The 24310-nt window shown below is 47.6% G+C and overlaps 1 protein-coding gene across 9 annotated transcripts; it reads left to right on the forward strand.

Annotated features, from left to right (window-relative positions):
* Positions 1–808: 808 nt before the first annotated feature.
* ZNF605 (zinc finger protein 605) lies at positions 809–23873 on the forward strand. 9 transcript variants are annotated; one of them, XM_046639112.1, is made up of 7 exons: positions 849–867; positions 6948–7111; positions 7215–7311; positions 9270–9449; positions 16142–16262; positions 16626–16718; positions 18807–23873. In XM_046639112.1, exons 4-7 carry the CDS (start codon positions 9435–9437, stop codon positions 20660–20662), a joined length of 2085 nt encoding a protein of 694 aa, XP_046495068.1. In that variant the 5' UTR covers positions 849–867; positions 6948–7111; positions 7215–7311; positions 9270–9434; the 3' UTR covers positions 20663–23873. The 9 variants fall into 9 exon arrangements, with proteins under 9 accessions (XP_046495067.1, XP_046495068.1, XP_046495070.1 ...); XM_046639113.1 differs by lacking the exon at positions 849–867 and adding an exon at positions 966–1037; XM_046639108.1 differs by lacking the exon at positions 849–867 and adding an exon at positions 1524–5629.
* The last annotated feature ends 437 nt before the right edge of the window (positions 23874–24310 follow it).

Raw genomic sequence — 24310 nt, forward strand, 5'->3', positions numbered from 1 at the left:
AGAAGTCTTCTTTCTTACAAAATAGGAAATCAAAGCAGGAATTTTTGTTCTTTCATGTTTCAGATTATATCTGAGAATTCTCACTGGAGAGAAACCTTATGAACATCTAAATGTGAAAAATAATTTAGCCACAATACAAATCTAAATCAACATCAGAAAATTCATGCTGGAATCAAACCTTATGAAGATAATTCCCTCATGTATAGCAGAAACGTTACTCAACAACAGATAACTCACTGTAGAAAATCTCTCTGAATGCAATGAATGTGGAAAGGCTTTTAATTGTCACCTCTTAATAAATATCGGATATTTACACTAGATATAAAGCTTCTAACTATTAGTAATAAGGGAAGATTTTAGTTATTTCTCAAGTTAAATATCAGAGAATTCATACTGAAGAAAGACCCTCTGAATCTCATGAGTGTAATAAAGCCCTCAGACACCATTAAGACTTCATTACGCACCAGAGACTTCCAAGCCAAGAGCCAACTTTTACCCAAATTAAACCAAGAGAACAGGTCCCATCCCCAATCTGAAGGGTCTGAAGAACCAGCTATGGGGGTATTACTCTGATCTATAATCAAAAATGGAAAGGATACATAAGCTTCCTCCTGGTGACATATCTATAGGCGCTCAAAAACACACGGCGGGCAGCGCCGGCTGCACCCAAAATCTCTGAACCAAGCACCCCAGGCAGCCACACAGCGCCTTTATAACCGGAAACCTCAAAACTGTCAATCTCCGGAGGCGCGCCGCAGAGCCTTTTGGGAGATGTAGTTCCCGAGCGAGCGGGGCTCTGGGAGATGTAGTTCTGGGCGGACGCTTCCGCGGGGGGACCGCACCAACCTCGGTGCTGCAGGCCTCGGGGTAAGGTTGTGCAGGGCGGGGGCGGGGTGGGGAGGCTGCGCGGCGGGGGCGGCCTTTGTGTCCGGCTGGGTCCTGCGGTGACGGCGGCGCGTGCACGAACCGGCTCTGTAGGCCAGTGCGAGGAAGGCCCCGGAGGACGTCCCGCGGCGCATGCGCCGCTTCCGGTCCAGGTCGGGTGGGGCCGTGGGGGCGGCGCTGGCGAGAGGCTTGTGGGGATGAGGGGCTGCGGGGAAGGGGCCCTGGGGGTGGGGGTGGGGGTGGGGGTGGGGGTGGGGGTCTGGCCGTGGGGTTGCTGCGGGGGAGGGGGGGGGGGGGGGGCGGTGGGGGGGAGGGCCGGGGGTGGAGGCAGTGGACGGGCCCGCGGGGGTGGGGGCGCGGGAGGCGGCGTAGAGGAGGGAGAGAGCGAGATCGTTAGGGCAGCGTTTAGGGAAGTGGGGGTCTGTAGGGGTGGGTGTGGGGGGCAGTGAGTGTGGGCGTCAGGAGAGAGATTTGGGGGTCAGGCGGGGGCACCCGTGGTGGGGGAGGATGAGGGGAGTGTGAAGGAAAATGTGGAGCTGATTGATTTGGGGACACTGAGGGTCAAGCTATTGGAGTGTCTGTGAAGATCGATAACTTGGGACTTGGGAGGGGACGAGTGGTGAAGCCAGTGGAGGGAATTAATTGATTGATGGGGCCCTCTGGGGTGAATCGTTGGAAGGGGCTTTGGGGGGAGTCTAGACTTGAGGGGTTGGCAGTTCTGGGGGCCAGGCAGCCGGAATTGGGAGTGAGGGAGCCCCTGAGGCTGCTGTCTGGAGTGACGGGAGAGCGGTGGGGGGAGTGTGTCGTTGGGGGTACAGGTTGAGAGTTGGTAGGAATAATCAGGACTTTGGTGATCAATGATGTGGATGCTTTTGGCTCGGCGATTGAGGCCAGTGAGAAAGAATGAACATTTTGGGGGTGTTTAGAGGCCTCAGAATTGTCGGACTGAGGGTTTTGTTACCTAGAAGGCCTGTTGGTTGTGATAGCGTTGGATTTCACCTGAGCGCTGTGCTCCTGGGAAGCAGCCTGCTGCAAAGAATCCCCTTCCCGATGTGAGTAGATAAGACTCACGCCTGGACCCTGGCTGGCCTGTGACAAGGGCAGACCCCAACCCTCTGAATTCTCATTGTCTCTTCAGTGATTAGCTGAAATGTTCCTCCCCACTGATCAGTCGGAACAAAATGCTTGTTAAGTAGATTTTGGTCAAGCTTCTCTCCTTCCCCAGTTCCCTGAGGTTTGGTCTACCCACCGCTTGAGTGGCATCAGCCCTTCCTGGGAATGTGCGGGCAGAATGTTCTCCGGTTTACTGTCTGGTCCCCACCCTTTCATGGGCTGCCCCACACCTGGTTCTTCTGACCTTGGTTACCCCCTTCTGTAGAAGAAACAAAAAAACTCTTTGTCTTGCAAAGATGCTTAGCACCTCCTCGGGCCACAGTGTTCTCCCCATTGCAGCACAGGCACACCCTGCAATAATAACCCTTTGGAATAAAATATTTCCTTACTAAGACTGCACTTGTTTTCGGGGTGGGGGGGGCGGTTTGCTGAGGAGGATTCACCTTGAACTAACATCTGTTGCCAATCATTCTCTGGTTGTATGTGAGCCACCACGACAGCAAGGCCACTGATAAACGAGTGGTGTAGGTCCACTCCCAGGAGTGGAACCCAGCCGCCGAAGTGGAGTGCACCAAACTTAACCACTAGGGCATCAGGGCTGGCCCTGCATTCGTTTTCTATTTGACAGTCCAATGGTAGCTTTTTCGCTGGAGGGGAATGACTGGGGTGACCATGGCTGGTGAGTGGTTTAGGCCTGTGTTGGGGTTCTTGTAACTGAGGCATCGGGGATTGGGGCACTGTATGTCAGTAACAAGGGGTCAGGATACAAATTGATGGGTGGCCTGTTGGGGGTTGTGAGTAGGTGGACACTGGGGGTAGTAATTGGAGTCATTGGAGGGGTTGAGGGTGTCAGAGTTTGTGCAGAGCTGGAGGCCCTGTGTGGTGGTCAGTGAATGGTGGGTCAGCACTGGGTGGGATGTCATGGAGGTGAATGGTGGGGGGCCCTGTGTGATAAAGGATTGGGGATCCCTTGAGGTTAGTGATGGGGGTTAATTGAGGGGGCTGGTGATGATGGGAGATAGCAAGCCTGAGGGGGCTCTGGGAACAGTGATTAGGGCACCTGTTAAGATGAGTGAATGGGTGCCTGTAGGAGGGAGTGATCAGAGAGGTCTGTGGAGGCCCTTTGGGATTCAGTGTTTGGAGCTTCACACGTTTGGTTTCTAGTCAATGAATAGACGCTGTGGAGATTAACAAATGGGGGTTTGGTGGAACCAGTGATGAGGTTTCTTGGTGTCAGAGTTTAGGAACCCGTGGGAATCAGTGATTAGTGATAATCAATCAAGGGGCCTGTAGGGATGACTGTGGCTCGTGCATGGGACTGAGTGAGGGAGAGCATCGTGTGACCGTAAATAAAGGGTCCTGTGGGTGATCAGGGCAGGACTGTGGAGAGACTTTGGGTTTCGTTGACTCGTGTGCTCCTGTAGATTGGTTTTGTCACTTGGGGGCTGCCTCTTGGAGGCTTTGCTAGAGGAATTATTGGGGATCCACAGCATGTGCGATTGAAGGTCCTGGAGGGATGGCCTGTGAAATCAATAATCAGGGTTCTGGGAAGGTGATAGGCATGTAGGGTAAGTGATAATGGGGTTTGTGGGGCTCGGTGGTTTGTTGTCTGGAGTTTGTGCAGGGCTTGTTGTGTTCAGTGATCTAGGGGCTAGAGACTTCTCAGGTGGTCATTGTGGGTGACTGGGGGCTTTGAGGGTCCTGAGGGTTGGTGCATGGGCTGGGATGGTATATGGATTGGCACAGTGTGGTTTGGTCATTTCAAGGTCCGTGGGGGTTTGTGTGTGCTGAGGCCGTCTTTGGGACCTCTGTTGGTGATTGCGGGACCTATGAGGGTGGTGTTTGCAGGTTTGGGTGGCTGTGAGTGAGTGTTGGTCGTGTGTTAGCTCAGGCAGGACTCTCAAGTAGTGACTTCTGTGACACAGCCACGTTCTTCGGCCACTCTCACCCAGCACGTGCTTTGTTGGTCAGTGATGGCTCCTTGTACTTGAATCTTTCCTTGTTTAGGAGTTCTCAGCAGCCCCATTGGCTGTAAGGTCCTCCGCCTGGCTTGTTGAACCTCATCGCCTGTCTCTCCCTGCACCACCTCCAGCTCCAGCCGGTTGTGGCTGAGGCTCCTTGGCAGGCGTGGTCTTCCTGCAGTTCCACAGCGGGCTCCTTCTCCTCTTCACCTCAGCTAAAAGTTGTCTCCAAGAGGGCGCCTCTGGCTGTGCCGAAGGAGCATCTTTCATTCACCCCTTCCTCTGTCACATTTAAAACTTATTCTGAGCGTTCTCACAGTCTGAAGTTATTTTATTTACTTGTTTACCTGTTTGCCATCCTAGAAGGTGTTTCCTGGAGGGCACAGACCCGTGTGCCCAGAACAGGGCCTGTAGTAGTGCTTTCAGCAAATTGCTGCTTTCCGGCCAGTAAATGAGAGTGAGAGAGTGTGTGTGTGTATGTGTGAACGTATGTGTGTGTATGTGTGAGTATTTATGTGTGTATGTATGTGTGTGTTTTGTTTGGGAAAAGTTATGCTCAGAAACTGAAACTCTTTGCCAATAGTTTATCTAACACAGGTTCCCTCTGGGATTTATAATAGTTTCACAAGCCAATAGCATAGAGGATAACGTCTCTCAATAAGCCAATAAAGAAACAACATAGACCAAACCAGCGATAGGTTAGTCACGCTGTTGTTCCAGGCAAGGGGAGATGAAAAATAAAGTCCAAGTGTAGTTCGAGTATGCCTTTTTTTTTTTATACGATTAGGCCCTTGGGAGAGTTGACTTGACCAACGGAGAACTGACATCCAGCTGCCAGCACAAAACGAAAATGAAAAGTCCTTGTTTTTAGGGAACAACAGCGCCAGTGTTGGTGGGCAGGCCAGTCTTCATGGGGACCCTGAGAGGTTTGTCACCACTACCAGCAGGGGGATCGCCCGCCCCTACCATGGCGGGAGCTAATGCCCCAAGGTCTTCGGAGAGTTGATTTAGGTCAGCAAGGAGAGCCTTGCCCAGACCAAAACTCCTGAATAATCCTAACTCTCAGTATTCATAGTCTAAATGTACGTTTGTCCTATTGCTTCTCCACATGTTCTTACTCATCACCCCCAGGGGGACCCCTCAGCAACTGGGCTGCTGAGTTCTTATTACAGACAACAGATGAGGTGATGACATCCTGACACAACTTACTTCGTTCTTATATCGAAACAACTTTTTTTTGTCTTTGTCATAAACGAATGGATTAAAACAAATCATAAACGAGTGGATTTGAAATCATATTAAACCAATGCACAGCAGTGTAAGGGCATGGATGTATACGTGCGTCTGTGTGTGAGAGACTTGATGTCAACGTGAGAGCAGAGTGCGGGAGTATGTCAGAATCCTGAAGGTGACTGTTGTGGATGTTAGGACAATCAGCATGTTGCCTTTTCCAGGGGGACAGCTAGAGAAGCTCTGTGCATCAACCCAGAAGGGGTCCAAACTAAATAGAAGCTTCCAGGGCAGGTGGGCCTTGTCTCAGGGACCCCAGGTCTGGAGAGCCATAACCGTGGGCTCTCTTTCACTCAGAGCCCTCTCAGGGCTTCCTGGACTCTGAGACCCCCTTCCATGCCCTGGAGCCTGGAGCAGCTCCCCGGGCATTTCGGAAAGAGGTGCTTTTCCTTTGGATGTTGTTCTCTACTCTCTCAGGACATTTTTTCCTGAGAGATCTGTCCTGAAGCCCTGCACTCCGTAGGGGAACAGAATTTGTCACCCCAAAGTATGTCTCTTTGGCATAAGGATTCTTTTAGCTGGTTATCTTAAGAAACAGCAGACATGGTAGGAGCTCTGAAAACTGAGAAGTTACCCTTTTGTAAGAGATATTTACATTTATAAGGGAAGTCTCCACATGGAAGGATGTCTCCCTCACTGTACCGGGAAGAGGGGGACAACTCAGTCTCTAGAAACTTGTCAACAGAGAAGGCAGAGACTTAAGTCTGCATTACAACCGTACCATTGTTTACTGAACAACCTCCCATAACTGACTCCTCCCACCCCCAACATCTTTTGTCTTTAGCTGAAGATGATATTTAAGGTGGTGGTTTGGGCCATTTAGAGGAGTTACTCAGTTTTCTTGGATCTCTCCCATGTATGTGGGAGGTATACGTGTTATTAAACTTCTGTCAGTTTTTCTCCTGTTATTCTGTCTCATGTCAATTTCCTTCCTTAGACCAGTCAGAAGAACCTAGAAGGGTAGAGGAGAAATTTTGCCTCCCCAGGAACTCTTCACATTGGACTAGAAAGTGTCCACTTTCACTCGGGGAATCCGACCTTTTATGTCTGCACCCCTGAGTAGCAGAACCACGTCACTCTTCTCGCTTCCCACTCCTAGGAACCCTTCCTGCCCTGGACGCCCTTGCTCTGCCCTCTACCACTACTTTGGGTCAAAACTCAAAGCCCAGCCTATTTTTCAGACTGACTGTGGTTCTTGACTGCCCCACAAGACCCTCACTTTGGGACTAGTCTCCCCTTGATTCTCTTTTTGACAGAGAGGGAGACGTTTAAGGCCCTCAAGGGGATGATGACAGGAGGTGGTCCATATGGCCAGGTCAACGCTAAGCAGCGTTCAGGTGTTTCCTTCCTGCCTCCTGCTCACCCTCTGCACAATGCGCAGGCTTTGCTGACTATGCAGTGCAGGGCTCCTGAGCGGGTGGCGATCAGAGCAGGCTTGTCTAGTCTGTGTCCAGACTAGACCCAACTCGGGGTGGGTAGTAACTGCCTTGAAGGAGCTGCTATTTTGGCTGCACTCTTGTTAGCTGCCCTGGGACAAAACCTGGCAGTTGGGTGACACCCTGGCATAACTTTCTCCCCTCATTTGCAGCAGATGAGTGGACACTTCTGTCCATCTTTCTCTGTGTCCATCGACATTGAAGGTGCCTTTCCCGTTGTTTGGTAGAACAGAGCCTCCAAACAGCGCATTCTTGCTCTCAGTCTTCTGCAGGTACCACGTTCTCTCCTTGCTCACTGTTTTCTGGAGCGGTATCCACTGACCTGTCCACCACACTCTGTCTTCCTCGTGGCCTGTCAGTACGTGGAAACTGAGTCGGGAGCACCAGGAGCTTAGGAGGTGCTCAGCAACCGTTCCTGGACCACAGGTGGAGACCACAAGCAATAGACAAATCTCGATTGGTGGGGTTGCTATGAAAGGTGGAATGTGTCCCTCTTGTCCCCAGATTTAATGGCTACTGTGTTTTTTAGACATTTCTTTTCAGGTGCATTCTTATGAAGCAACTAACACCCCTGTGCGACCCTGTGCCCGTGGAGTCCTTGGCTCTGATCTCATATCCGGCTGAATGTAAGTGACCTGATCCATGAGCTGTGAAGAAATGTAAGGTGTATTTGTATCACTTTGCATCAGAACATAGTATTTTTTCTTTTTTATGCTTATCTTAAATCTTGCTCTGTCTCTTCCAATAATTCTGCCTAAGATTGTATCTGCTATACAGTTTGTGATCATTGAAGAAGTTTTTAAAATAGTGGTTGTACTCAGTTATCTGGTTATATGGCCTGTTGGGGAAATAATTAAAACTAAAATCTGCCAACCCAGAAAACCTTTCCACAAAAGTAGAAGAGAAAGAAAAATAGTTTTATTATTTATTAAAAACTAAGCCAGAATGCGATGAGTATCGTAGGCAATCCGCTAAAGAGATTGTAGAGACGGGGAGAAGCCTCACCCTGCTCTACAGCCAGGCAGACACAACCCATTACACACGATCTCAAGACAAATGATCGTGGGTCACACTCAGTTCATGCTGAATTTCCCTGGGGATTGGGGTGGCCATCTGTGGTAGCTAATTGCCTTTATCCAGAGGAAAAATGGACTCCTCCCATCTGTATGATGGAGATAGTTTTACAACTTGGAGCCAGGTGCCAATGTCAGGCTCGTTGGGCTCTGCCCTCCCAGAGGCTGGGAGATGGGAGTGTGTCTTCTGGTGATTTCTGAGAGCTCCCAGGTCCTTAAGAAAGATATTCTTGGGTTGTTAAACTGGACAAGCCTTATTTAGCTTTAGAAAGGATTTATGTACACCTCAACGGGACAAAGAAAGAATTTATAATTACAGGTTTTCTACAGTAAATGCTCTTTGAATAGGGATCAGGGGAGTCGCTCTCCCTTTTCCGCCCGAGGGAGAATTGATGTTTTTCTCATTTTTAATCTGCATTTGCCTTTCCAGGCCTCTGCGCTCCTACTCCCCCAGAGGTGTTGGCTGCTCTGCACAGCGAATTTGCCTTAGGGAAGGGCTGAGGCGAGGCCTTTGAAGCAAAAGGGAGGGAAGGGGCCCCAGAGCCAACAGTGTGGCCCCTGTAGACTCACTGGGACAGCCCCGTGTCCCACCACCCCTCCCAGGAGCTCCTCAGTCGGGGATCAGAGAGCCTCAGAAAGGAGCAGGCTGAGGAGCAGGTCCCTGGTGCGGAGGGCGTGGGCGATGAGTAGAGCCCGAAGGCAGCCCTTGCCATGTCCGTGATTCCGTAACTCAGCAGGGATTTAGACTTGCCTGGATTTCCCCTTGGGAACCTGTGGCCTGGGCTGTTCCTGCTGATTCTGAGGGAAAGGGAGGCAGTGTTTGTCCCAACCTGAGCTGAGGAGGAAGCACTGTGAGAGTTTCCTCAGGCCTCTCTCCTGCCGGCCGCTCTGCTCACTTTGGTCCTCCTGCAGTAGTCCGCCTCCCGCAGCCTGCGCCCCCGGGGTCTCCTCCCGTCTGTGTGCGTTTCTGTGAGGTCCTCGCATCTGTGCCTGCCTCTTGCTGTGCGGCAGGTTTTGGAGTGGAGAGTCAGCACCCCAGGCTCCTTTACTGTCTTGATCTAAAAGACATTTTCTATTAACCGTCCTGCCTGGAAATGAGTTGCCTTTTGTTATCTAGCACCTGTGCAGGCAATTTCATTTAAGTGACCCCAGGAAATATTACAGGAGGAGTGAGCCAGGACTGTATTTGCAGACTGTGGTGAGGTGTCTGCAGAGCGGTTTGGTGTGCTGATGCTCCCTGGGCGTGTTTGGTTGAACCAGCGAGGCGGTGGCTTCAGTCCAGCATCTACAGATGGGGCCAGTGCTGCAAAGTGCACTGTGTGGAGCAGACCTGGCCCAGATGGTGTCAGGCTCAATGAGACGTGCCAGAAGCTGACATTGTATCCTGTTTTATACCCACCAGCCCTGATTTGAGTCTAGCAAACAACGCGTCTAGTTCCCAGAAGAGAACCAAGATTTAAGTCCCCAAATTAATTATATCATCTAAAATAAAATTCCCACTGCATGTTCAGGCTGTGGCTCTCAGGAACAAGATAACTCACGCCAGATAAGGAAGAAGAGGCTCAGGCCTGGGGGTACATTGTCAGTTTACAGACCTTCGGCCAGAGGCCTTTCTCCGGAGCGTCAGGACACAGCGAAGTCACAGAACAGAGCAGATTTCCCAGGAGCAGCAGAACATGATCGAGTCACAGGTGAGTTACTTGCTTATCCTCCAGCAGTTTTCCTCTGTGCATGTGACGAGGCGTAAGGAGCCTCTACAACCAACAGGAAAGGTCTAAACACATTTACGACATAATCAGAAAATACAAACTTGGGAAAGAAGATGCCAAAAGAAGCACAGAGTGGACTGCAGAATCATGCAAGAGCCTTAAAGTGGAGCCCAGACAGGTAAGGAATGAGGCCCTTCACTACTCGGGTGGAGCTGCAGGCCTCCCCAGCTGTTCCAGAAGCCTTGTCAAAAAGGGAAACAGGAATAGTCACATGGGTCCCTCTGTCAAAAAGCAGACCAGTTACTCAGCCGAAGCAAACATTTCCTAACAGTTGCACATAAAGAAAACATTTTGACAGCTATGTATGTAGATGATATAGTGGGCAAAGTCCTAAATAGCAGCCTTGTAATATGTAAATCCTGCGACAAATGAGCATATTTCCTAGGGCTGTTTCTCACCAAGTTCCTCGGTGTAAGCTCAGGGGGAACTCCGAACACACAGTTAGGGGAGATGGGAACAGTGGGCCTGGACTGATTATTACAAAACCGTTAAATGGCCCCCATAAGCCTCCTCTCAGTTGGAATTTTGGTACATTTTAGGTGGAAATGTATTTGCTTCTGTTGGCAAAAGCGGGACATGAGGGTATCTGCCTTTTGTTCCTATTCCTTCTAGTCCTAAGCTCTGTTTCCTGACTGTCTCAATTCCAGAAACGGACTGCAGTGTCCTTTCACCTTTCAGAGCAATTCTTGTCCACCTAGCTAACCTCCCCTCGCTCTTCTCTCCCTCCGTCCTTTCCTTTCTTTTAAAAATTCTATTGTTTGAACTGACATATGGCAACACTGACTTCCCCTTTTCTGATGTCCAATTCTCTGGCAGCTCAGCTGAGCTGAGAGCGAGCTGAGTGGCCAGGTGTCAGAGCAGCTGATTAAAGCAACAGCCAGAATGAAAGTCACAGTGGAGCCTGAATCACTTACTGCGATGGTGCCTTCAAGAGCACAACCATGTTCCAGTTCCCCAGGGAGCAGTGCACTGGTCCAGGGTCAGGTGGATCAGCACAGATCTGGGGGTCGTTCACTGCCCAGGGAGCAAGAGGAACAGGAGGCTCTGGCATTTCTTTGGTCCCTGGGGTCAGGAGTGGGGGAAGGGCCAGGAGTGGAAGAGTAGTGGGTTCTGAGTCGGAGTGGGGGAAGTGTCTTCAGGGTTCTCCTCTGCCCGCCATTAGGAGGTCTTGGCAGAGGCACCTGAGAAAGCCCTCTGCCGAAGGCCTCGGATAAAGAGACGTGTGGTGCATAAGATCATGACCGGCCAGGGGACCTGAGTCCTCAACTGCAGCTCCTTCAGAGCCTGTGGGCAAGGTGTGCAGGTCTGATGTGGGGAGAGCAGCTTCCCCATGAGGCCTGCCAGGTGGTCGCACCTGAAGATTCACACAGAGGTTTTTAACCAAGAGCCAGACTCCTCAACTCCACCACTGGATCTTTCCAGACCTGCACGGGAAGCAGGCTACCCCGTCATGGACTCGAACAGGTCAGACTTGAGGAGCTATGACAGGAACCAGCTGGTTAACCTGAGGCAGCAAGGGCCAGTGCCACAAAGAGGCCACTCGAGGCAGGGTGGTCAGGCCTGCCTCAGGACTGAATGTGGTTGTGACAGTTTCCAAGTCAGGAGAAGGGCCCTCAGCCCCTTAGGAGGCTTCTCAGGTTTCTCTATGAATCTTTTTGGCCTGGCACAAGGCATCAATTAGGCACAGCACGCCTCTGGCCAGTAAGTGGAAGCTGGCCTCCAGGCCTTCCAGGGTGAGACAGTGTCACGATGGTTGGGGTACACACCTCAGAAGTGCAGTCCCGGAAGGCACATGCGGTCCTCCTGGAAACAAAGAGTTTACAGAGTAAGGGCACCCAAGCAGACTTTAATCAGAAGGGTTAACAGGGCTGCAGTGTGGCTTTCCATTGTGGCCCTCCTGCCCCGGGGGTTTTAGTCTAGTCTGAGTAATATAGTTTGGTCCTTGGTTTTAGAGGGGCTGCCTGGGCAGTTCCAAACCATTTTGTTTGTCCATGACCTCAGCTTATTAGTTCATACTTTATTAGATGTGGACCACATCTGAAATGTTCCTCCTGGAAAGTTCAGGAGCTGAGGCCATCCTCTGCCGTCCCAGAGTTGGCCCGTCGGGAAGCTGCATTGTTGGCTCAGCAGTCAGTCTAAATCCAGAGCATCCACAGGAGCCTGGAAAGGCAGCAGGGGAGCTGTGTCTTCTGTTTTTTGTTTTTCTCCAGGGGGAGGGGAAAGCTTTCAGGAGCAGGTCTGAAGAACAGAGATCATTAATGTCTCCCTCTCCCCCGTCCTCCTAGGGTGCTGGGTTTTGTTTTTTCTGTTATTATCAGTGTGTCCCATTTGGTAATCAAAACTTTTTTTAAAAAATTACCTGTTTCCATTCATACCTTTTGTCTGGAAAGACTATGCAGGAGGAACAGATATTTTTATGTAACTGAACCAGAAAGGTACATCACGTTTAAGAACTGGTTAGCCAAAACTCCTGAATTTTCAAAAGATTTTAAAATGGTTTCATATGACCTGCCGTTCACTGAGGCTTCAGGAAGATGCTGGGAGATGGAAGGTGTTCACAGTGTCCCCGGGGAGCTGAGCTCAGTGACTGTAAAAGGAGGGCAGGTAATTGAAGACCGGATGTCTTCTCCCTCGGGCCCCAGTGAGAAGGGCCCTTTTGGGTGACTGCTGCCTGGGGCTCCAGGCTGCTCTTCCGAGCTGTGTGATCCAGGCTGGGTTATCTTGACCCCTCCCGTCAGCCGCTGAAGTCTGACCTTCACTGCCCATTAAAACACTTGCTCAGCTGTGTGGGAAATCTGGGCTTATTCTAGCTGCAGTGAATTCAGGAAAGCTGGACAGGAAACAGGGGTGGTCTTGGAGGGCCTAGACCATGTGGCCCATGTGGGTGGAACCCTAGGGATGGCTATCCCAATCCCAGGAAAGTGTCAGCTGCAGTCAGGGTCCAGCAAAACCCTCGGGACAGGACCGGAGGCCCAGTGAAATCCACCTGTCAAGAACATCCTGGCCTGCTGGCAGGGGAACCTGTCCCTGGCAGTGATTTTAGCCTTGGCCAGTGTCTGGAAGGCCAGACAGCTCTCTGGTGCTGGTTCAGCATCTTCTGATGACAGTGGCAGCACACACGCATAGGCCCAGTCCAGGACAGTGTCTGATCTCCACAGGCCCTCCTCTCAGGGACCCAAGAGGCGACCAGTCTCGTCACTGCCTGCTCCGGGGTGGAGGCGGTTTTAGTCCCCGTGCGTAGCTGACAGGTGCGGTCGGTTATGTTTCCTAGGGGCCTTTGTGGTGAGCATCCACCTGGGTAACAACAAGCTTATTAGGAGCAGAACTTATTTTTATCCAAATGTCTCATCCCCACAGAAGGGCTCGTCTTATGTGCTGGTCTGAGGCTCGTCCGTGGTGTTAGTTATGGCCCGTGAGGCACAGCTTCACAGTCTCCCACGTGCCCCTCTGTAACGGCCCTGACTATGGCAGTTCCCGTCAGGGCTAGGGGCAAAGGCTCACCCGGGTGTACATAAACCACAGCACGTTCAGTAACGGGGACCAGAATAACAGTCCTGGGGAGCCCCTAGTGCACTGGCTGTGATCCGGGGTGTGGGGAGGGCAGCTTCCCCTGTGAGGCCTCCCGGCACAGCCTTTGTAATTGCCTGTGGTTCGGTCTGAAAATCCTTGTTTTGAGCCAGGAGCTGGACACCTCCTATGAGTTTTAAAATGTGTGCAAATTCACGTAATCAACATCACAGCCAGGACTCGGAACAGTTCCCTCTGCAAACAAGCTCCCCGAGTCTCGCCTTCCCACATCCCTAACCCCGACAGCAGCTGGCATGTTCTCTGTCACTGCAGCTGCCCTCTCCAGAATGTCATATAAAGGAATTATAAGTGTCTAGCCTTTCAATGCTGGCTCCTCTCACTCATCCTTGAGGCCGTCCATGTTGTCTGTATCAGTTTGTTGTTTTGTTGCTGAGTGGTTAGCGCAGGGTGGTGTCCCGTGTGGACACCCGTGTCCTTACACATTCACTCTCGAAGGACACCTTGGTTGCTTCCAGTGTTCAGCAGTTGTGTTCCTCTGCGTACAGATTGGAGCACAGCTTCTCAGGTGAACGTAAGTTTTCCGTACTCTTGGATGAATCCCAGGAGTGGGACTGCTGGGTCATCTGGTAGGTCTGTGTTCCACTTTATGAGAAGCTGCCAAATTGGTCCTCCAGAGTCGTGGACCATTTTGCATTCCCACCATCAGTGAATGAGAGTTGCTGTTGCTCTGCATCCTCATTTGTCAGGGTTTTTTTAAATTTTAGCCATTCTTATAGTATGTAATGGTATCTTATTATAGTTTTTAATTTGCATTTCCCTGATGACAAATGCTGCTGAACATCTTTTCATACGTTCATTTTCCATCTGTACATCTTCTTTAGTGAAATAGGTATTAAGGTCTTTTGCCCGTTTTTTTAATGGTGGTGTTTGTTTTCTTATTATTGAGTTTTAAAAGTTCTTTATTCTGGATGCAAGTGTTTTCTCAGATAAGTCATGTGCAAATATTTTCTTATAGTCTGTGCCTTGTCTTTTCTTTCTCTCAATGTCTTTCACAAAGAAAAAATTTTAATTTTGAAAAAGTCCAATTTATTAATTTTTTTCTTAAATTCACCATGTGTTTGGTTTTATCTGAAAACTCATTGCCAAACCCAAGGTCATCCATATTTTCTGCTAGAAGCTTTATAGTTTTATATTTTACATTTAGGTCTGTGATCCATTTCAAGTTAATTTTTTTTTTAGATTTTATTTTTTTTTCCTTTTTCTCCCCAAAACCCCCCTGGTACATAGTTGTATATTCTTCGTTGTGAGTCCTTCTAGTTGTGGCATGTGGGACGCTGCCTCAGCGTGGTTTGATGAGCAGTGCCATGTCCGCGCCCAGGATTCGAACCAACGAAACACTGGGCCACCTGCAGCGGAGCGCGCGAACTTAACGACTCGGCCACAGGGCCAGCCCCTCAAGTTAATTTTTTTTAAAAAAGATTTTATTTTTCCTTTTTCTCCCCAAAACCCCCCAGTACATAGTTGTATATTTTTAGTTGTGGGTCCTTCATGTTGTGGCATGTGGGACACCGCCTCAGCACAGCTTGATGAGTGGTGCCATGTCCTTGCCCAGGATCCGAACCAGCAAAGCCCTGGGCCGCCGAAGTGGAGCACGCGAACTTAACCACTCGGCCATGGGGCCAGCCCCTCAAGTTAATTTTTGTGTGAGGCATGTGTTGAGGTTTATCTTTTGCTTATGGGTATACAGTCCTTCCAGCGCCATTTGTTGAAAAGACGTCTTTCTCCATGGAATTGCTTTTGTACCTTTGTCAAAATCAACTGAGCGTGTTTGTAGGAGTCTGTTTCTAGGCTCTCTGTTCTGTTCCGTTCACCTGTGCATCTGTCCTTTCACTAATACCACCTTGTCGTACCTGAAATCAGGTGACGTGCATCCTGCAACATGTCGTCTTTCTCCAAGTCATTTTTGCTGTTCCGCCTCCTTGGCCTTTGGCCCCCATACCCTGTATACACTGGTTTTGTGGCCCCTGTAACACCTTCTTGCCACTGGCCTGAGGAGACTGAAAAATATTTAAGAACATGATTTTTCTACTCATCTTTGTATTTCTAGGACCTGTTACAGTGCTGAGAACCTTAATTGCTCAGTGTCGGTGTTCTAGAAGACGTCTACAGGAGCTAGCTATTGTTCCAACTTGGGAGCAGAACCACCCCCGAGGGAGGAGAGTTTTAGATATGTGGATGTGGTTTTGGTTTGACAGTGACTGAGAAGTTACTGTCATTTGGCTGGTGGGGGCCAGGCAGGCTGAGGTCTCACCCTGCTTGGGGAGATCTTGCTCAGCTAAAATTGTTCCCAATACCAGTGGCACTTCCTTTGAGGAACACTGTGCTTGTTTAGAAAAAAACCTATTCCAATTTCTTATTCAGCAGATAGATGGGTGGATAGATGAATGAATTCATAATGGTAAATATTTTAATAACATTTTTGTTTCTCTCTCAAAGTGTAATGCAAGATTAGGATATGATATTAGTTATCCATTGCTGTGTAACAAATTACCCCAAATGTCAGTGGCTGAAAACACAGACATTTATCTCATAGTTTCTGTGGGTTAGGAATCTGCCAACTGCTTACCATGTGGGTCTGGTTCAGGGTCTTTCACGACCCCATAATGGAGAAGTTGAGAAGGCTGTGGCCACCTCCAGTGCAACAGGGAGATGGTCCCCTTCCACGCTCACTCATGTGGGTGTTGGCAGGCGTCAGTGCCTTGCCACATGGGTTTCTCCCCAGGGCTGCCTCCCAGCACAGCAGCCGGGTTCCCCCAGAGAGAGCGAGAGAGCGTTCCCAAGAGGGAAGTCGCAGTCTTTTTAACCTGCTCTTGTGTGTGACACCCCTCACTTCTGCCCTCTTCTGTTCAGGGGAAGTGAGTCAGTAAGTCCACCCCAATTCAAGAGGGGAGGACTACACAAAAGCCTGAATACCAGGAGTTAGAGATCAGCGGGCCAACTCGGAGGCTGCCCACCACTACAGAGAAGAAAGTCTGTATTCCACAGTGAGAACCACCTCAAATTTACCAGAGATTGTGTTTTTCTAGATATCGTTTGAGGACGTGGCTGTGGACTTCACCTTGGAGGAGTGGCAGCTACTAAACCCTACTCAGAAGAACTTGTACAGAGACGTGATGTTGGAGAACTATAGCAATCTAGCTTTCTTGGGTAAGCATATTCTTTTTTGCTTTTTTGAGGAAGATTAGCCCTGAACTAACATCTGCTGCCAATCCTCCTCTTTTTTGCTGAGGAAGACTGGCCCTGAGCTAACATCTGTGCCCATCTTCCTCTACTTTATATATGAGACGCCTGCCACAGCATGGCTTGCCAAGCAGTGCCATGTCTGCACCCAGGATCCGAACTGGCAAACCCCAGGCCACTGAAGCAAAATGTGTGCACTTAACCGCTGCACCACCGGGCTGGCCCCTCACTTGCTTTATTTTATAGCCCTTGTAGTAAAATAGGCTTCATGTTTAACAGTCCCTTAGCTCAAGCAACTGGGTCCACGTCCTCTGTGTTTTCAATTAACAGGTTATCAAATTATCAAACCTGATGCCGTTTTCCAGCTGGAGCAAGAAGAGCCGTGGATAACAGATGAAGAGATCCTAAACCAGAGCTGTCCAGGTGAGCAACAGTCAGGTGTATGGCCCACAGGGGAAGTTGAACCTCAGGTTTCTAATGATAGGCTGGCACTTTTGAAATGTTATTTATAAAACTGTGTTTATAGTTCCTAAATCGTCAGAGTTGACTCAAGATTGGTGACATGAGCTCTCCATGAATTTTGCTGTACTCTGTATCCTGGTCCCCACGTCAGGGTGAGTCCCCTGTGTGTGGAGTTGATGATGAAATAGACCCCCTCTCACCTCCACGGTGGCACAGGTTGATGGCAGTCCTTTAGGACCTTGCTTTCTTGGATCAGGGGGTTCTTAGCTTCCTCAATCTCTGTTTCCTTGTCTCCTGCCCCCGTCCAACCCACAGAGGCAGGCTTCTTTCCTCCTCTTTAAGAATTCATAAAGTGTTCTTGTTTTGGGTACCACTGATTACTTTTGAGTTTCCTTTAATTTATTTTTTTCCTCCCTCTAATTTGTCAGATTTCTGTTTTAAACCTGTAGAGAGTGGAAGGTGAATCCATGGATAGAGAATAAAAATCGAATACCTTGCAAGTGTGGAGTTCTGCCTCTTCCCTGCCTCTGTGCAGACCAAGGACTTGCATTCAGCTTCCAGTGCATCCTTGTGGTGCATCTGGTGTTCAGCTTCTCTCAGGCTTCTCATGCATCCCCTCAGGTAGTCTGCTGGGTGTATGACTCCCACCACCTGCTGTGTGATATTTTAACTCCATTTATGTTGAAGAACCTCATGGTATGGCAATATCTTATCTACCCAGTTTTATATCATTTAATATATTAATTTGGATATATATCTTAATCTTAATTCTTGATTTGATTTTAATTTAAAATATTTATTGTATTTACTTTTACATTTCAGGAAACAATTTTTTTTACTCTTCATGTGGGTCTGACACGTTTTATGTCTACATACGACTGTGGCATTTAATCTCCAAACTTCTTCCCACAGTCGTTTTCATCTCAGTGGCTAGTATGATCCTCTCCACTCCTGTAGCTCAACACATTAATCCTTTCATTTTCCTCCATATCACCAGCTCCAGTTGGTTCTTCCTCTGAAATTCTGATATATCTGAGAATTAGATGAGGCTTTTTTATCCCCCCCCCAAAAAAATTATCCTGCAGAAAAAGAATAGGTCCCTTAAATTTGAGATCTTGCCAAATCTTTCATCTTGCAGAGTACTTCCTGGGAATATTGCCCCATAAGAGCTAGTAAAGAGTCTCATCATAAAGTGAACAACCTCTAAAAGGTCAGTGTAAAATATCCATAAATGGTCGTATTGTGGAAATCACAGACAAATATACTTACGGGTTAAAAAAAAATCCTAATGTTATGCAAAGAATTCTTGTAGTTTGGAATAATTTCCACTGATAGCATCATATATAGATTGTGAATTCAGTTAAAATGTCAAAAAATCTGATTAAAAAGTTGGTGCTGAGATCTGGAGAACTTTCCCAAAAGTAGCTCTAATGATGGGGAAGCTACTGATTTCAGTGATTCAGGCAATGATCTTGAATGAGAATGTTTTTTAAATGTAATGATAGTACTGAAAACTAACGTTGCTCATCTTTCAGAGGGCAGGTTGATATCCCACGTTGACCTGCATCCTAGTCAATGCTTCTTCCCTTATAGTGCTCAACAGTGTGTGCTCATCTTTTCCTTTCGTGTATCACTGGTCTCTGTCTTCCTGCGTTGTAAGCCCTCTGATGGGGGCACCTCCCTGTCTTCTCTGACCTTCTGCTAGATCAAGTTCTGGACACATAGTAGATAATCAGTAGATCGTTTTGAATAAGTAAATTGAGCTCTCCAGTATTTGATTGAAAATTGCTCCAGTCTCTTTTGGTTGTGATCACTCTTCCTTGGGTATATTTCATATTTCCATATTTAAAAGTTCATGTTTTTATAAATTTGTAAATTTAAATTCTGTTTTCTGTTAAAATTTTCAATGCCCAATAAGTAGACATTGTATTTGAGAGATTTGTGTGTGTGTGTGTGACTAGGATCCTAGGCTCCATTTCAGAAGTTTTCTTCAATAAGCATAATCATTGAGGGATTCACACAGTATGGGTTCATTTTTTTCCTTTTTAGAAGAAGTCTGGCTAGATGATAATCTCAAAATGTGGCACCAGGATAATCAAGACAAAGGTATGGAGAGAGGCCATGAATATGATGTTTTTGGGAAAATATTTCATTCCAGCATTAACTTTGTTCATTTAGGAATGAGGCCTCATAAATGTGACACAGGTGAAAAAAGTTTGAAACGTCCTTTTGATTTTCTTATTCCAAAAAATAACTGTGGAAGAAAGAAACTTGATGAGCTCAATAAGAAATCGTTAGTCTATATCAAACCTGATAGACCCCACAGTGGAATAAAATACCGTGGTTACAGTAAATGTAGAAAAGCCAGCAGGAAGGAGTCGTGGCTCATTACAAGCCAGATAACGCAGTCAGGAGTCTGTCTATGCATGGAATGTGGCAAAACTTTTAGCAAGAAGTCACAGCTCATTGTGCATCAGAGAACTCACACGGGGGAGAAGCCCTACGGCTGCGGCCAGTGCGGGAAGGCCTTCTCCCAGAAGTCATTGCTCACTATTCACCAAAGGACTCATTCAGGAGAAAAACCGTATGGGTGTGGTGAGTGTCAAAAAGCTTTCAGTAGGAAGTCACTGCTCGTTTTACATCAGAGGACTCACACGGGAGAGAAGCCCTACAGCTGCCGCGAATGTGGGAAGGCCTTCAGCAGGAAGTCCCAGCTTAAAAGACATCAGAGAACTCACACAGTAGAGAAGCCCTACGGCTGCAGTGACTGTGGGAAAGCCTTCTCTCAGAAGCTAAAGCTCATCTCCCATCAGAGAATGCACACAGGAGAGAAACCCTATAAGTGTGGTGATTGTGGGAAAGCCTTCTTTTGGAAGTCGCAGCTTATTACTCATCAGAGGACTCACACGGGGAAGAAACCCTATGCATGTAGTGAGTGTGAAAAAGCCTTCAGCAGGAACTCGCTCCTCATTAGGCATCAGAGGATCCACACAGGAGAGAAGCCCTATGAGTGCAGGGAGTGTGGAGAAGCCTTCATCAGAAAACCACAGCTCGTTAAACACCAAATAACTCACACAGGAGAGAGGAACCATCACTGCGGCGATTGCGACGAGGCCTTCTTCAAGAAGTCGGAGCTGATCAGACATCAGAAAACCCATCTGGGAGAGAAACCCTATGGATGTGTTGAGTGTGGGAAAACTTTCTTTGGGAAGTCACAGCTCCTAACACATCAAAGAACTCACACTGGAGAGAAGCCTTATGAATGCAGTGAGTGTGGGAAGGCCTTCACGCAGCGGTCAAGCCTGATGTCCCATCAGAGGACACACACAGGGGAGAAGCCCTATGAGTGCAGTGAGTGTGGGAAAGCCTTCAGCGAGAAGTCAAGCCTCATCCACCATCAGAGAACCCACACTGGAGAAAAACCCTTTGAGTGTGGTGAATGTAGGAAAGCTTTTGCCTGGAAGCCACAACTTCTGAGGCATCAGAGAATTCATACAGGGGAGAAGCCCTATGAATGCAGTGAATGCGGGAAAGCATTTGTTCAGAAAGTGCAGCTCATTAAGCATCAGAGAAATCATACAGGAGAGAAAACCTATGGATGCAGTGATTGTGCCAAAGCTTTCTTTGAGAAGGCACAGCTCATTATACATCAGAGGATTCATACAGGAGAGAGACCCTATGAATGTGGTGAGTGTGGGAAGTCTTTCACTAGGAAGTCCCACCTCATGCGGCATCAGAGAATTCACACAGGAGATAAATACTATGGGTGCACTGAGTGTGGGACTACCTTCAGCAGGAAGTCACAGCTCATGACACATCAGAGGACTCATGTCCTGGAGAAGCCACGTGAGTCCAGCGAGCATGGGAAGCCTACTGGCAGCTGTCGCGCCTCCCGGCCCTTCTGAGGACACATGCAGGAGAGAAACCCTGTCACTGCGCTGACTGTTGACAAAACTGTCATTGCAAAGGTAAGTCTCACTAAACAGAATTCAGGAAGGAAAGAGCTTTTAGAACAGTAGACCATATAGGAAAGCCTTCTCCCAGAAGACGCCATTTATTACACACAGATGGCCCCACACTGTGGAAGTCTTATCAATATTGTGATAGCACAGAACCTTTTAGTCAGAAGTGACAGCTCATTAAACATTTAGAAGACCTAAACAGGAGGAAAACTCTGTTGTTATAAAAAGTGAGTGAAAGATTTCATAGAGGAAGGATGACGACAGTGCACTCAAGAGCACGTGTGCGGAGAAAACACTAAATGCTGTATATTGGAGATTTCACACTGAGGAGTAGGCCCAGTAACTTCAAGAATTTCATAAGCATGATCCTATTGAAATAAGTCTATAAAGAAGTTGTGTTTACTGTATATAAATTATTGTAAAGGTTTTTAAATGGTAGATGTGTTTGAAGTGTGAAGACTTCTGCTTTCTACTGTGGTGGGTAACTCTCCTACCTTAATCGACTAGAAACTGTACAATTTATGAAATAATGGTTTTTAGACAGATAACAAGCACAGGTTTTACTCCCTGGCAGAAGGTGGACAGGTTGAGGTGGGACCTACGATTGCCCACCTGCTGCCTGGAGCCGTTCCCAGGCTGCACTGCAGGGAAGAGAACAACCGTGATCTGCTGCATTGAATAGACTTGCTGCATTGGCATTTGGGGAGGCCACAGTAGCTAGAATCTGCAGGGAAGTACTGGAGAGGAGGGAGTTTCCAAGAGAGAGGGCTGCAGAAATCTGCAAGGAGTCCTCTTGAGTCTCTCAGCTTAGTACTGATTTGGATGTGTGTGAAGGAAACTTCCTGAGACCAGGAGAAGTAGTGCTGGGGAGCAGCAGGCCCAAAGTTCCTGGAACTCGGAGCAGGCTGGGGACAGTTCATGTTCCCACCAGCCAGAGTGGAAACAGCTTAGCACGTGGGGCATCAGGTAGAATTCCCGGAAGAGTATATTGCCAGTGAGGGTAATTAACTCTGGATTAAAAGCTACTTTGGACCCACTGTGTCTGACATCCAAAAACTTACCTGGCATGCAAAGAAGCAGGAAAATATGACTTGTAACCAGGAGAAAAATCCATCAATAGAAAGAGGCCTAGATGAGATTGAAGTGGTTGGAATTAGTGGACAAGGATGTTCACATAGCTATTATAAATAGAAAGTAGAGGAAAACATGAATTTGATGAAACCTGACTGGAAGGTATATTTTAAAAAGCCCGAATGGAACTTCACACAATGAAAAACACAATCTCCGAAAATTAGGAAAAAAAAAACCCTGCTAGATAGAATTAACAGGTTAGACATAGAAGAAGAAAAAATGTCATTGAACTTGAAGAGTAGGAATAAAAACTACGCAAGTGATGTACACAGAGAAAAAAAGACTGGGGAAAAAAAGAGCCAGGAGAATACAGTGGTGTCATCCACGTATAACTGGAGTTCCAGAAGGAGAGGAGAGAGACAAAGGGCAGAAGAAAGAATTTGAATAAATAATGGCTGAAAATTTTCCACATATGCTGAAAAGTATAACTCTACATATTCAAGAAGCTCAGAACCCAAAACAGAAAAAATATAAAGAAAATCATGCCGGTGGACATCATAGTCAAATCGATGAAAACCACGAATAAAGCACCTAGAGAAGAGAACAGACTCAGCACAAGGATGGCGGGAGGCCTCTGGCCGGGACCGTGCAGCCTGGAAGCCAGCCAAGCCACGCCTCTAAATTCCTGAAAGAAAAACAGGACCCCTGCAACCCAGAGTTCCATTACTCATCAAAAACACCTTTCAAAAATGAAAGCCAAAAAGACTTTCTCAGAAAAATAAAATCAAGGATAATTTATCACCTGTAGACCTCCCTTCAGGAAACATTAAAGGAAGTTTTTGGGCAGCAGGAAAATAATACTAAGTGGAATTTGGATCTAAATGAGGAAATGAGGAGTTCTGAAAATGGCGAGTACGTGGGTAAATAGAAAAGGTTTTTTCCTCATTTTAGAATCTTTCAAAAAAGCGATTGACTCCTTCAAGCCTAGGGATGAGAATGTATTTTGGTTATGATCTGTTTAGAAGTAGGGCGTTTGCCATCAGTAGCGCTTAAGCATTAATCTTGAAAAAGAGCTGGCTAGACTGCATCATCTGAGTCAGAACCTGTGTCCTCGGGGCTCCGGATGACTTGTCCTTGTAGCAGCTGCACAATTGGATTGTACGTATCGTGGATCTGTGTATGTGCTGACCGTCCTCTGCTTCTCCAGGCCCAATTCCCCCCGTCTCTGCTCCTCGAGGCTGTCCTCCGGGACAGCGTCTTGAGGGTCCTGCGTGGGCTTGAATGTGGGGGGGCTGGGACGAGAGGTGCGTGGCCGGTGGAGAGGTTAGCATGTTGATCACCTCTCCCTTCCTCCTCCGGGCCATGGTGTTGGCAACATCTTGCTCTTGTGTGACTGCAGCTTCCACTGGGCCGCCCTCTTCCATGGCCCTCAATCCCTCGGCTTTCAGTAACGAAATTCTGTCTCCCTGCTCTTCATAGTTAAGGGCGGTAACTGCTGTGGGTGCCTCACCATCCCTGGTTGGTTTCCTTAATTCTGAACACATGTCTTTAAATAGTCCCTTTATTAAATGTTCTTGAGTTAATATTTTGAGTTTACCATTTGTCTTCTGTGCCATGTATTTAAATGATGAGCGTTTAACAAAATTTTGAGCATCAGTTACTGGTACGTGTGCCTCATAGGGCATAGATTGACATCTGTCAAGATTTCCCACAGTATATTAATATTTTCTCTTTGTATTTTAACAATTCAGTAGAAAGTATAACAAAGTTCTTTGTGTTTTTTGTTTCGTTTTGCTGCATGTGTACATGGCTCTGGAGATTGTTACCATCTGCTCCATATGCAGGTGGTCTTGTGGTTATTACTAAACCCGTCTTCAGTAATAGAAACTGAAATATTTATGGAGTCTTATGCTACCTCTGGGTTAGCCAAACAACTGACAAGAAAGCATTGTTATTTATGTTAAATATGTACAGACAAGAAAAAAGATAACCAGTTACTGAGTGAAGAAAAGAATAATGTATCATATCTTCCAGTACTCTCATTTTAAAAATTGTGCTGTGCAATTAAAATATCCTCATTCCATATTCTGCTGTTTTTATTATGTATAGTTCATGTAGTCGGTGACCGACAGACAAGGTTTTCCATTTCAGTTGTCAAAATTACCACAGAGAACCTTTCACAGGCTTCACACCGGTTCCATCACTGACACTAGGCCAAGAAGACAATCTGCTTTTCTAAGATTAAACCAGAGTCGCTTCACTTAGAATCTCAGGAAGCATAATGTTAGGTTGAAATGGACTGCCAAAGAGGCCAGTGTCGACAGCACCATCCCTGTCATTTGTCTAACACTCTTAAGAATGTCACCTTTCTCTTCCTCTGTCCCCCAGTCATTCTCTCCTGCTGGCATATGAACCTCTGCTGAAGGAAATAGTTGCCATTGGGCTACACAGCGGTATTTTCTCTTCCAGTTGGATTTGCATTTCAATCTGCATTTTGAAGGAGCTCTTCATGCAGGTTTT

The sequence above is a fragment of the Equus quagga genome, chromosome 15 (assembly GCF_021613505.1).
Source record: "Equus quagga isolate Etosha38 chromosome 15, UCLA_HA_Equagga_1.0, whole genome shotgun sequence".
NCBI classification, from domain to species: Eukaryota; Metazoa; Chordata; class Mammalia; order Perissodactyla; family Equidae; genus Equus; species Equus quagga.